Genomic DNA, 14,745 nt, shown 5'->3' with positions numbered 1-14,745 from the left:
TTCCGGAGTGCCCCGCTACGGCGTGCCTCATAATCAGAAAGTGGTTTTGGCACGTAAAAATCCCATTTAAAAAAGTCGACAACAGGTTCTTTTATAAGTCATATTTCCTTCGTCAAGGTGTCCGTCTTTGTGTTCGAATTCTCATTCTAGCGTGACCTTGTTAATGAAATCATTAAGGCACAGATCGCGCAAGATTCTAGGCCGGCCCTATACAGCATGATATTGCCACGGGACAGTAATCCAAGCACGCGCACGAGGACTTAGCGAAAGGAAGACAATGAAGGCTCACCTGAGCTCGTGTGTAGATTTCGTCCTATCACCTATTGTACATAGTCTACTGGAAACACATATCTCTCCTCTCGTCTTCCTTGTTACAATATTATTACATTAGAGTTGTTTATCCTTTTTGACAAAGCACGTTTTTTATGAAAATGCCAGCCGCATCTTCAAAATTCTTCAATTCGAGCTCTGCTGCCATGTGGGCACTTTTGAGGACTGGCAGCGCGTATTTCTTTTCCGCGGCACGACAATGATTCATATAATCCTCACGAGTACGTTACTAGGATCGCTCGTAGATAATGACGGTGACATGAGGTCTTCTCATCCCATCACACTACTGCGCGGATTTTTAAAATTCACGCACTCCTTGTGTTGTCAACCTAACCGTATACAGTGGGAGAATAAGTAGAGAAAGTCGCAATGTAGACCTGATGGAGTCACCGATGCACCTAATGTGCGACCACGACGAAAGCTATAACTGCATTACTGAACTTCTGGATCTCCACCGGCCTGGATTTTCAGACTGCCTTTGCTAGCGCTGTGTTGTATGCGTGGTTTCCTTCGTTTGCGCCCTAATTCTCTCTTTCCATCCCGTTGCACATTCCCACATGCAACGTAGCCAACCAGAACTACTTATGACTAACCTCCCTGTCTTGTTCAACATCATTTCCATCTCTCTCAAGCACGCTCATTCGAAGGCATTGGTCGCTATGCTTGTCAGTGGGTGAATTCACTTCATTGTAGTGCACGTGTAGAATTTTGTTGTATACTTTATATTGGAATTTCTCAGCGTGCGCACAGTTCATTGAGCTACTGCCAGTGACACTCAGAACAATGAAACGCTCCGTTCAGAAGTGACTTGAGAAGCAGGTTGTGATGTGCGGTCTCATATTGCAAAAAACAACGAACATTCTTCCAAAAGAGGATCGCTGTCTATGAGTGCTCTAGGGTTGTCATAATTGACAAATGCAATACCTTGTCTGACGTCTAGCCTCGCTTAGTTTATCTATTTCTAGCTTAGTTTATCGCGTTAGTTCGCGCCTCTTTTGCAGGGCTCATTATGCATGCATGACTATGTTACGTGTAACTTTCCACAGGTATCACTAATTACCTAATCTAGCTGCATTAACTCACAATTTACATTTAACATTATTGTATAGCTAGTGCACTTTCTTCCCGGATATATTCATGGCAATTTCCTTTCTTCTGGCTGAGTCATAATCGATGAAACTGCTTACCTGGCTGATTAAATGTCTTTCGCAGCTCCTTTAGAAGAACAAAGTACGAGGTATTTGATTCAGTATTCGAAGGAAGGTTTTCGTTTTTTTTATCTGCCAGGAAGTAGCACAAGACGTAGGACCATCGTATGCTCCATGTCAGGCATACACTGCTAGCCAGCGTAAGGTCGACGTTCACCCATATTTGGCCACGATAGGGTTACGTTGAACCAACATTGGTACCAATACGAGCGCTACTTGAGACTCCCTGAGCAGCAGAGACCCTGAGCAGCAGGGTGTGGACAAGATCTGGCTGTATACCTTGGGTCTCCCTGTTGGCAGTTGATGTCCAGCGCGCTGCAGTAGGCGTCCTCGGGCATGACCGTGTAGGAAGGCATAAACCCGGGCAGCGATGGCGGCATCACGAGGCCGCTGGCCGCATCCGCGCTGCCGCTGCAATGACTCAGGTAGCCCGGCCCGGACTCTGGTCGTGGTGGAGACCGGGCACTGCTCGACGGAAGCAGAAAAGCGTCAACGGCAGTGTGAGTGATCACTTCGTGTCTTACTCGGCTTATGTCAGCATTTAACAAATCAAACTGAGGCATCTCGGTTAGAGTGGATTATTCCTAGAGGAAGCAGCTGAACGAAAGTGCAAATGAATAGGCCTGCCCTATGGACGAGCGGACAATCGAAGATAAACAGAACGTTCTACGGGTGTATGACGTAACTAGAGGACAATGGAATGCGTGTGAACGACGCCAGGGAGAGGGGGAGTTGCTGAAGGAATTCGCCAGAAGCCTTCATCCTTTTGAAGTCATTGCGAGCTCGTCACAGATGATTGTGGTGTGTGAGAAATTAAAATAAATGTTTTGAAATATTATCGAACAAAGATGGCAATGCATATTGTTCTAGAATGCACCAGCGTCATTATAGGATTTCAAGGACCCGGTAAACGTCGCGGGAACTTCAAGGAAGCGAGCAAATTTATGAGTCATATTTCGTTATTTCTGCTTTGTGTCGAAAAGTAACTTTCGTCCTGAAAATTTTATTCGCAGGATAAACGAGTATTAGGGGCTTTTATCATGTTTAATATATTGTTTCATGATGCGAGCAATTGCGACAACGGATCGACGGGTGGATGAATGAATGGAATGGATGTATAGGTAGGTGAGTGGGTTGGGTGGGTAAATGGGTGGGTGGATGGGTGGATGAACGAAAGGTGGATAGGTGTGCTGGATGGATAGATCATGGGTCTGACGCACGCACCTTGTAGAGGAAGCATCTTGTGCCGCCGCACTCGTCGCGGATCCGACTGCTGCCGGAGGGGGGTCCTTGAAAGACTCGGAGTAACTGCGTTTGGAGGCGAACTTCTCGCGCAGGCTCTTGGTGCGCGACGAGAATGGTGACGAGCGGCAGAGGCTGCTCATGGCGCCGACGCTGCTGTCGCCGAGGCCGCGCCACGGCGACGTCTCACTGCCGCTGCTGCGTCCGCTGCTCCGTCTCTTTCAGAGGCCCCCTGCGGTTCCAGAGGAGGACGTGGTTATCACAATCCCGAGCAGTCGCACGCAAAACACAGGTACTCCCTCGAGCAGTCACCTAAGACATTGCTTTTGGTGAGGCGTACTCGTTAAACACGCTTGCGTCGCAGCACTGGTGACGAACCGTTGCATGGGAGAGATATTCGTACGTATTAGATGGTCAGATATTATTTTACGACTCTACATGCATTTTCGACGACACCGATGCCCGAAGCGCCGTAAAACTGGACATCGAAGAGCCAAAGTATTCGCGGCACGTGACTTTAAACGTCAGAGTATCTTATCTTCTTTTCTGCCCCCTTGAGATGATATGTGCACAATTGCGCATGCGAAGAAAGTGCACCAAATCAGAAGCACTCACTTAAATTAAGATATTTAAAATGTGTTACAGACATCTTTGAACACTTCTGAATGGGTCTGCACTGCTAGTTTGTTTGAATAACAAGGGGAAACTGTTTCAGTAAAGCGAGTTAGAAGGTAAACGGTTGGATCTTTGTCCTTGGTGTCAGTTTCTCTTCACGTAGGAATTCACTTGTTTCATTGTTTCTCCTCGTTTTTCAGTATGTTTTACATGAAGTCTATATTTGAAGTGTCTTGATAAATGACTTACAAATATGCTAGACATGATATAGCTGAATTACTCATATCTGACGTTCCTGTAAGGAGTTCTCACACGGAGTCTACATTCTGTAAGCTCGATAAAATTCCCTGTATAATTGAAAGGTCGTAATTAGTTCTGACGCTGTACAGTTTTAATGAATCTGAAGGTACAAGAAATGTGACGAAGCTAACTTCTCAATAGACAGAAATAATTGGCCCCTGAAAAAGGCTATTCTCGCGTTTCATTCTACCTGTAAAGGATGCATCTCCTTTTCAAACTATGCATTGCAGGCAAGCTACTACTGAGTTGACACATGACCTGTATTTGCTGACTCTTTTATTTTTTGTTATTGGTGTGTAATTGGAGAAAAAATCGGGTGCCTTTAATTGCTACGGGTACTCTTATTCGCAGGACAAGCAAAACTATAAGCACGAAACACTGAGACCGTCAAATACCAGAAACATTTGCGAAGTTCCTCACAGGAGTAAAGGAAGTTGCAGAAAATAGTAAAATAACTGCGGTCAGCACCTTTCCTCGTATAAGACGCATGCTGGAGGAATTAAATACGTAATCCCGATGAATTTTGAGCGCTTGAAGATATTTAGGACTTCATTTGGAACGCCTTTTTGACAGTCACTGTCCACCTTGAAAGCACCTTTCTAAGCAAACAACGCCAGCGCAATTACTACAGCGACGAAATGCTTTCTTAGACAAAATGTCATTGCTCGTAACTGGATGTAACGTCTAATCCCAGTTAGCTTGTCATGTCTAGTAATACGTTTAGGAGAGAGTTGCTCATCATTTCTAAATTAAATTAATTCCACTGAGCGTTGAAGAGTAAATTTTATGTTAGACTGAGGCGGCGTAAATTCAGCATTTACTATCCATGTGAACGGGTACTAGATAATTGTTTTCTGAAGAGCGCTTCTGCGGCATGTATGTATGTATGTATGTATGTATGTATGTATGTATGTATGTATGTATGTATGTATGTATGTATGTATGTATGTATGTATGTATGTATGTATGTATGTATGTATGTATGTATGTATGTATGTATGTATGTATGTATGTATGTATGTATGTATGTATGTATGTATGTATGTATGTATGTATGTATGTATGTATGTATGTATGTATGTATGTCACCAGAATGAAGCGCATGAAGGAGCCGGCTTTCACTTTGCTCTGCCTATGCGCGTTGCGATGCGAACCACATAGATTACATTATGATGGCTATGGTGCATTGTAGGCAAATTGTTTACTAAACTTCGAGAGAAAACCTTGAGCTAGGTAGTTCTGTGCATCATTTACGGTTAAAGATACCCATTACCCAATGCAGGGTAGCAAACCGGACGTGCGTCTGGTTTACTTCCCTGCCCTTCCTCTCATTTCTCTCTCTATATCTCTATACCGTTAAAAGTAATATTATTGGTCAAGAAATAACGGACGTTTCGCGAAATGGCGCTGGAGAATAAAACGCAAAGTATAACACTACTTCAGTGAAAATTTAATTTCTTTGTGTAAGTGGTGCCAGCGCTCTGCTTCCGCCTTCTTTGCTAGCCTTTCTACTGGCAGCTCCGGTATGTCTGCTGCTGATCGTCGTACATTTTTTCGAGAGGAACACTATGCATTTTGCTCATTGATTGTGAGCTCCGTTTGCACGCGTTGTTCGGAGGCATATGTTCACCTCGCGCCCTAGGTAACATCCTGCACAATCTATGATCTTACAAGCTTCATGTATGGCTTTTCTTGTTCTGCCTGTCTTCTCTATTCTACTTTTACTAATAAAGAACACCATCTATATTGCGCCAAATAATACTAGTATCGACATGTTTTCTGGAGCAACAACATATAACTGCTTACCTATGACTAGAAGCTCATAACATAAGCAAATCCCACAGACTGTAATGTGTTATTCGATTCGAAAATGCTGTTCGAATGGACCCCATCGCATACGTCGCCTCACAAACTCAGGATCAAATCTACAAAGCTTTTCGTTTGTAAGTGTCGTTTGTCATTGGCCGGCCATCATCGCTAATATGTCCGACATCACGATTAGCTGGAATCTGCTCCTGCGAACAGTTTTAGCGAAATAACTTTTCGTGAAAACAGGCCCAGCGTCTTAAAGCAGAACTTCATGTCGTTTTCGCAGCGTGCTCGTAGCATGTTACACTAGCGAGCACCTATTGTACATGTCATCACTGGGTAGTGTATATTGTTGCTGTATATACTATATATAAATTGGAGCAAATACTGTTGGGTTCAATGGAAGAGTGAACAGAATAATTAAATTGAGCGGAACGCGTGAATTATTCGTTTAAAGCAGCGGATGAATTCGACTGCCTATTTATAACTTCGATGTGTGGTACACTGTTCTTAGTTCAGAGGAACTCATTGTGTCATGTGTACTACATAGACAAAATTACTAGGGCGTACACAGTCGACCTGCATCGCGGCGCAGTTGTTTTCCTACACGTGCGTACCAGCTTATTGTTGGTTCACTTTCATATTTGCTCACATTGCCGCGCCTTCGCAGCCAATCTGCCACAACCTGTTTAAAAAATGTATCAGTCTTGCCTGCATTTTGCTAAGCCTTATGCAGTTATTCGGGTCGTCGCCATGTCTTTTCAGAAAAGCGAAGTTACTCAAATTTTTACGCGAAATCCCTGCAATTATTCTCAAAGGTCGTTCCAAAAAGTTTAAAATGCGCTATCATTCTGCTTATTCGAAAGTGCTGAAGCAAGTATGGTTGTATGATTTAAATATGAGTGCGAAGCTTGGCCTCTGTCAAGGGATCAAACGAAACGTAAATTAAATGGAGGTACCTCACGCTTTTCGGAGCGTGAAAACAGGTTTTCCCTTACATACACTTCCACGATATCGACCGATAATTTCCAGCAGTAGTACCCATTTCGCGATGTGTCGCGAAATGGGTACTACTTTCGCGATATTTGAACAGACTTCCTTTTTGAAAAATTTTCGAACTCCATAGGGAAATTTTTTCTAGGGTTGGTAGCAGCAGCATTTCTTGCGCATGCTCGCTGCGCGGTGCTGCCGAGTCTCCCCCAGTCGCACCTTGAGAGGGACGGTGGCGCCACCTGCGGCCGACGGCGACAAGCGCCGCGCTGCCCTGTATTCAAGAGGTTTCACTAGGCGGCAGCGCAGTTCCGCGCTTCTCTTCCTGCAGAGCAGCGCCGACCAATCAATCTTCATAACTTTCTTTTTGAGAGGCAGTATGGACATGCATAATTTCTACACTAGTAAACGCTGTTCCATTTTGTTTATTGTTCCGAGCTTATTTGATGTTGTGGCAAAAAATAATAAATGCTTAGTCGAGAAAAAAAAAAGCAGGAAGAGTATCCGTACTAGTAGACAGTAGACTTAGGCCCGTTTTTGTTAAACTTCATTTCAAAAAATCTTATTATGAGTAGCCGTTGCCAGCGATAATTAGGGTGCGGCGGTGTCCGAAGCAAGCACACTACGAGAAAGAATGTAAAACGAAATGGTAGCTTGAAAATATGGTTCCTTTCGAGAGCGACATTTCGAGGTTGTTTTACATGCCCGATGGAAACTCGTAACTATCTATTTGACATTTTACATTCAAAATACTTTGCTGGTCCACAGAGATGCTCATAAATAACCAGTACCTGAGCACGTCAAATGTGGGCTCAAGGGCATCGAAGGGGCAAGGTAAGTAAGTTTTAAACGAGTACTGAATTATAAGCAGCAGATATCCCTATTATGCTATACTTAAGTTTATTCATGCGGTGCCTACAGATGCATTAGGGTGTTCTTGTAGAGCAACGACGCACTGGCGTTTGTGTATATGCACAGGAAGAGCAGCGTTTGTGAAATGTTTATGTAGTTTGCGATTTTTTATTCAAAAGAAGTAATTTAACACATTTAGGCGAACCAATGTCTGGGACGTAGACGCTCATTCCAAAACGAGTGCTACATATTTTGGTTGAACATAGGAACTCAGGGAGTCGCCGCCAGTCCTATTGTCTTGTAGGCATCTCAGTCCCTTTATTCTTCGCCGATATTTAGTGGGATATACTGTATATTTCTTATAAATCATTATAACTGCGTTGCTTAATTCGTGAGCCTTGGAATTGTGTTAGACTCGGCTTGTTCCAGACTGTTGCACCTGTTTTTATACGCGTACCAATTTATTACGACGTTCACGTTGGCCACGGTAACGGGTTACGTTACGCAGACAGAAATACATTATCTGCCCCGTCGCCTCTAAAATTGACGCAGTGATGGAAGCGGACTTCGCCCCATAATTACTTTTACAAAGGTGAAGAAAGCTTTACAGAAAGCTTGTTTGGCGAGTTACGAACACTTGCTCTCCTGCAGGTAAGGTTTTTGTCCTTGCGTCGAATGCAGCACACAGGTGTTATCGGCATTAAATCGTTATCTCTGTGAACCAGCCTGTAGAAGAACAAAGTTGAGGCTTTCTCAGAGTAAATATCCGGAGTACATCGACATAGGAATCTGTAGATCGCGCCTCACCTAGGCAGTTAAACGTGACGCGATGGGATGATCTTAATGCGAAACAAATGAATCAACTAATAAATGTTTAATTTAATTGAAGGCTTAAAATTGTAACAACAAATGTTCTCATAGTCTGACCTAACCTCACAAAATTATAAAGATCAACAGAAAAGTTCAAGACAAGAAAAGCGAATAATTTCAGAATTGCACAAGAACATCAGATATCGCAGTTGTGTGTGGACTTCAAATCATATAAAAATATCATGATACCATACGACACAGATGTAGTTGTTACCTTGGTAACGCGAGTTCTTTAAAATATGAACATAGAGAATATTGGTACAGTTTAAGGCCATCAAGAACATGTACAATTTGCAACATTTGGATGAGAGACCAATAGCAGTTTACCGAATTATGATACCTGTAATTTTCACTGAGACGTGCTTAAACGCCTACGCTACAGATAAAACTTGACATTTGTGTTTTATGTGCAAAATGTTTCATGAAGTTGGTTCAGCAGTTTTTATACGGAAGTATTTCTTCATTTCAGATGGTCTTGAACCGAAAAATTGGTGATAGCACATCCAAAAATTGTCTTTTCAATAAACGGTGTTTTAGCGATTGATTTAGTTGGTAACAACTTTATTTATAGTCCTGCAGAACTTTCGCCGACGGCCTTAGGCCTCCCACGTGGGGACGTCGAGGTGTTGCCTCGCCGCCGCCTCGCTTGCCTGCTGCTGGACGGCCCAGAGTTGGTCGCCGAGGCTGGGGCTGCGCAAGGCAGCGGGCCACCGCGGCGGTAGGGTTCCGGACTTAGCACCGTGCGGGTTTTCGTTACAGTCCCAGAGCATGTGAGTTAAAGTGGCTATATCAGGGATATACATGAAAGTTTAATAGATGTGACAGATGGATCGCTTCACATATATGACGCCTTGCGTTCAGTGAATAGAGTTATTTTCACCATTCCAATAAGCAACGAATGATCATACTGCTGTACTATTGCTTGGTTCTGTACTAAACAAGTGTTGGATTTTCAACGAGACATTGGGAAGTGTCTACCAAGCAACGTAGCCATTAGGTCAAGCTGGTTAGATCAGCAAACCCGACTTTTGTCTGCTTGATCTCTCCATTTATTTTTCTCTTTCTATGTCTGTAACAGTGTTCTGTAAGTAGTCATGATTTCCATGGTTGGAATTCTTTATTGCTTGCTTCTTTGTTGTTTGATAGGCACAAGAAATTGTAGGGTAGTGCTGTGCTTACGCTTCCCCTTTCTTACAAGCCGACATCCTTTCTGACAGTTTCTGACTTTTTTGGTTTATCGTAAAGCGATACAACGGCGCGCTGGTTCATTGCTATCCGTTGAACCGTGCTGACAGAAAAACCGTTCGCTATGCCAAAAGAGCCATATGAAGAGGAGTATTATTTTTGAGCAGCTTGAGGTGAATTTAGATGGAGTATATTAGCTAGTACTGGTCGTGGAAATCGATGAACGGTGTCGCAGCAGTAAACTGCGCAGAGAGAGATTATTCAAAAAGTGTCTGTGTTCTCCTTATCATTCGCACCGTTCCAGTACATTAAGCTTAGTGTGTCAAAAAAACCAGCTCGAAAGTCGGCACTGGATATTTTGTGTTTTAGTAGCGAAACTACTCTGTACTGCCTTGTCAAACTCAACGTTATTTAAAGCGTGACGAGAGCTCCATTAACCTTATCTTCAATTGACAAGTCACGCATCATTGATATAGTTTGAGGGTATGTTAAGTGGTGCTGATACGTGCGTGTATGCCAAGGCGTACGTGTTCTCGAGCGATCGTAATCCATGTTTAGTTGAGCAACTGGAAATGGCTCAGAGTTTGGCTAAGCGCAAACGTTCGTTAGATGCAATCACAGGAACCCGTTCTCTCAGCTACGCGTAGAGTGCACCGCGTTTCTATAATTATATGGGGAGCGTGTACAAGTAACAAGGTGCGCGTGGTCGTGAGCTGAAACCCAGTGCGAGGCAGTGGTTGTCTTGTCCTTTTTGTCGACGTACAGCTTTGAGTAATTGTTGGTGTTCCTGCTCTAAGTCCACTTGGCTCGTGCCAGTCGGAGCCAGGTTCGTAGACTCGGCTCTAGAAAACTGTCCGCATCGCCAATAATTCCACTGCTGCGAAATATGGCGGCTCTACGCGTACGGAACCATTACACATTCCTGCTGCGCATTGGTTAAACTATTAAAAGCACAATCTTAATGTTACTATAATTGTGATCTACCCTCACTTGTGTGACCGTAGAAAAACAATAGAGTGAAAGAAAGAAAACAGAACTGATGTGCTAAAAGCAACATAGATGCTGTTATGACTAACAAGAAGCTGAAGCTGTCAGCCTGGCTGATCGGCTAGCATGAAAAAAATATAGAGGTACTTGGTGGAGCATACATTGATGAGAGTTTGAGGCACGCAGCTGCAAAGTATAGCCCAACTAAACACGCATTTTGTTAGTAAAGTAGTACTTTTTTTTCGTCCTCTATAACGCCGCTGACGAGAGAGAAGGCGCGCGGCCAATATCTTTGCGCTAAAGAGTATCACACCCTTGTTCGAACGCAGTACACGCGAGGGACAGCGACAGGGGAAACGATGCGAATATCCTGCCTTGTGGCAAAAGTTCGCGCACTACTATGCGTTCTGGAAAAGGTGCGGCCGCGGCAAATTATGCGCATACATCTGCATTCTGGAGCGCGTTTTCTATGTGCATGTGCGTGTACGTGTAAGGGCTCCCATCGCGCTACCGAGGCCTCATTGTAACTGAGCCCCCAACGCCGGCATTTTTCGAGCTGACAGGTGCGTTCGAGAATGTCTAACAGCGCCAAAGTGTAGACAGGTCGAAGACAAAAGAAAAAACAGAGAAAAAGTTATTAAAAATGGTATATACTCGCACTGGCCTGTGGGTAATGCGCAGGAGAGAGACAAGTGGGGGAAAAGAGGTATCTCCACCGAAACTTCGCTTTTGGATTTGGCAGACGAGAGCCGTAATCTTTGGTGATGCGTTGCTTGCTGATTTTTCCCCCCTATAGAGCCAGGCTCGCTTGTACCCGCTGGGCGATATGTACGGGTTTTGATGTTGAAATAACGGCGCTCTGCGTCCTGCATGTTCCCTCCTTTGTTTGTAGGGCAAGATCATTTTTTTCTTTTACAGGACGTAAGGAAGCCTGTCTACTTACACACTTAGCCTTGCATTACACATGTTATGTCAGTAACTTATCGATAGGAATCGCTGGAAGATATTAAGGGGCTGCGTGAAAGGAAGCAACACGATATATTACGAAAATGTATTGTTCAACGTGGTCGGTGCGTTTGCGTTTACACAAGATGACACGACTCATTTCGGACGTATTAGGACATGATTTACTTTCGAAGTACCTTTTCACTTTCGTTTAAGAGAGAAAGAGAGAGAGACACGACAGGACACGACAAGGACTTGCCTTTTTCGTATTAACGCGTCAGCCAAATCCCGTGAAATCGTTTCTAAGAAAGCGGCTTCGGCATGCCTGTGCAACACATTATGATTGGCGGAAACAAATAAAGAAGATATTCTTAGAGTAGAAAACTGTGAGGAAGAGTTAAGACTTCTTATGGTCATGTAGGTTTTGGTAAAATACAAGGCTGACGCATGAAAGGCGTATATATCGACGATCTATGTTTGACGACGAGCCTAATCCCTAACGTGAGACGTTTGAGCACACCTCAAAACAATGAAGAAGAACTTAAAAGATAATCAGATTTACGAATCAACGTTTCGATACCGCTACTGGCTGATAAACAGCAATGAATTAATGGTCGTGTCGTTTATTGACAAGGTCCCGCCTCTAAAAGAGGTATTTTTGACGTCAACCTCGCTTATTGAAACCAGCGCACGAGAAAGTCGGACCTGCAGCGGTAGCTTAGTGGCTGTGGCAATGCGCTGCTAAGCTCAAGGTCATGGGATCGAATCCCGGCTGCGGCGGTTGCATTCCGGCGGAGTTGAAATGCATGAACGCTCTTGCACCGTGCATTGGGGGCACGTTAAAGAACCCCAGCTGATCGAAATTGATGCGCAGTCCCCCACCACGCAGTTCCCAAACCTTGCCTCATAAATCAGATCGTAGTTTCGGCAAGTAAAGCTCCACAATCTGTCTTTTTTTTAAAGAACGTCAGGCATGAAAGTTTACGTTTTTATCGACACAGGCTTTCAGTGCAGAGATGTACTTTTTCTTTCTGATAAGGACGGACATGTGCTCAACATACTAGGGACGATTTTGTGCCGTGACTCGCCTTCGTTGTTATGTATCGTCAATATTTTTTCCCTCTTACATTTGTTAGAGTTGGCGTATGCCAGAGCTTTCTGTTTATTATCATGATTTATTTATTTTAAAGCAAATTAATTACTTTAATTATTTTTTCTTGCACAGAAGTGAAATGGTGTAGCCTCGAGGCGCACTGCGCCCGACCTCTCCAATGAGTCTCCATTTAAGAATACCTAACCGTACATGGGGCGTGCAGAAGGTAGTGAAATAAATATAGATGGGCAAAATTCGAACGAATCAGGGGCCTCAATGTGCAAACGCTTTTTTTTGTAAGAACATGTTATCATTGACGAGGCCCTTTTTTTAAAAAAAAAATATTCGTTATCACAATTAAAGGATGCCTGTTCATATAGGGATCACTTTATCGTGCGATGTCATTTGTGAATACTAGTACTCTGGCGTTTTGTTATAAAAGAGCTGCTGTGGTGGCATTGAGGCAAAAAATACCTCAAGTGCTCCACCTATTTTACAGCATGATGGACAAACGGACCAGTTCGTTGACGTTTGTCCTATAGAACTTAAAACGCAACAAAAAGAAGAGACACAAGAATTGGCAGGGCAAGTACCTTGTCCTGTCTTTTCTTATGTCTCGTCTTTTCGTTGCGCTTTATAAATTTCTTAAGATATACCTTCTCTCTACACCGTTACACAAATGGAGGATGTACTTCGCACTTTCTGCCGCAGAAGTCTTGGATGTGCCAACCTTAATGAATGATAAAAACACAGAACTTATGCGAGCTCATATCAGAGGTCATGGTTGCAGATATCGTTAGGCAATATCACTCATCACAAAGTCTCAGCTACCGTGAGCTCAAGCCAACGAAGAAGGCTCTACAGGACGAAGAAAAGAGACATAAAGAAGGCCATATTAAACAATTTCCGTTCGTTGTGGTCTCCACCACGTCAACCTTGTGTGATTAAGGAAATGCACGTAACTGATGGTACTCTCATATATAGCATTCGTACAGGGTCAGCGCAAACTCAAGCTTGGAGGTGCAAGACAGGACTTGGCCAACGTAGTCGTGTTTGCATTGTCAAGCTCTTGTTGACATTGAGCATTGCATACTGAAGTGTCCCAGATTTGAAGCAGAGCGTGAGAAATTAGTAGACGGAATTAAGCGAAAGGCGGCACCACACTTACATGCAAGTGACATGTTGTTCCCACGAGGACATTGTATATTTAGGAGGGAGCTGCTTCGGCTCCTCCTAAGGTTCCTCCATGATAAAGTATTGTGAATGGAATGGTACGTGAGCCGCATGCGGGTCGGCGGGGTTCAGAAAGCGCGCAATGTATTGGGCTTTGCGTCAACTTGTTTCCGATGCCTGATATCTTTTAGCTGGAATGCGAAGTATTTCAGATCGCATGACCTTAGATAGGGGGCGTTCAAGCGGAGCAGTTGGCGGAAGATTCTGCAAGGCTGTAGGTCCGCCTGCAGCAAGCAACAGCCCCCCTCCCCCACTCCTCTTTCTGCTCCTCTTCTTCAAGGACTTAACGTCCGCTTATGGAGAAGTCCTATGCTGCAATTGAGTCGTCTGCCACTGCGCAAGTATTTCATATACGTCCTCTGAACATGCACGTTCCTGTTCTAGCTCAAGCACAAAAGCGTTGTCTGAGTTACGTACCCTGAGATTAAGCATCAGAAACAAGCAAAAACCAGCAATGGACCAGTGAGCGGAATACAAGTTGAGGTACATGAGAGACCATATTATAGGTAGCATGGATGTCGAAGCAAATTAAATTTAGGGACAAAAATTGACTGAAGAACTGAGACCGAAGAGAACCAAGAAATATCGCGGATATACCGCGGACCCTTTGTTGACAGAATGAATGAAGAGAAAAAAAAGCTACTTGTAAAGTTCAATTGTGACCTGTACATGTGAAAAAAAATAAAATAAATGCAACTGATCAAAAAAGAAAAGCTGTTCTAGAAAAGGTGGAGTGTTTAAGAAATTACATAGCCGACGTCGTGAGAGTGCAGGAACACTGTTATTTACTGTACCAGCTCATTTCATTTCTTACTCTCAATAATTTTTACTGTAAGCGCCCGCGTTGCATGCTCTGTTCTTGGGTGTACTGGTGTATTACAGCTACTGCATGAGTCCTCAGCACTAACGCAAGTAAAATAAATAAATTAAGGAATATTTCTTCTTCACCGCCTTATGGATGAGTACTTGCCATAAATCTATGCTTCTTAAACATAGAAATTGTGCCGTACAAAACTGGCAATAGTACGTTATGTACAGAAGTTTTTAAATGAATACCTCCGTCACACGAGCACGCAGACACTCTTT

General features: G+C 43.6%; 1 protein-coding gene and 1 long non-coding RNA gene across 3 annotated transcripts in view; one reads left to right on the top strand and one right to left on the bottom strand.

The window, feature by feature from the left end:
• Nucleotides 1-14,745, bottom strand: part of LOC126521341 (uncharacterized) — a 328,627-nt gene that overhangs the window by 172,049 nt on the left and 141,833 nt on the right. For both annotated transcript variants that reach the window (XM_050170016.3, XM_055065924.2), the window contains exons 2-3: nt 2,763-3,012; nt 1,818-2,003 (exon numbers count right to left, since the gene is read on the bottom strand). In XM_050170016.3, the coding sequence (XP_050025973.1) occupies nt 1,818-2,003; nt 2,763-2,923 (347 nt within the window). In that variant the 5' untranslated portion in view covers nt 2,924-3,012. The remainder of the gene's footprint in view (nt 1-1,817; nt 2,004-2,762; nt 3,013-14,745) is intronic.
• Nucleotides 1-14,745, top strand: part of LOC140218939 (uncharacterized) — a 288,927-nt gene that overhangs the window by 137,648 nt on the left and 136,534 nt on the right. The window lies entirely within an intron of this gene.

This window comes from Dermacentor andersoni, chromosome 6 (genome assembly GCF_023375885.2).
Source record: "Dermacentor andersoni chromosome 6, qqDerAnde1_hic_scaffold, whole genome shotgun sequence".
NCBI lineage: Eukaryota > Metazoa > Arthropoda > Arachnida > Ixodida > Ixodidae > Dermacentor > Dermacentor andersoni.
This window is presented reverse-complemented; position numbering and strand designations above follow the sequence as displayed.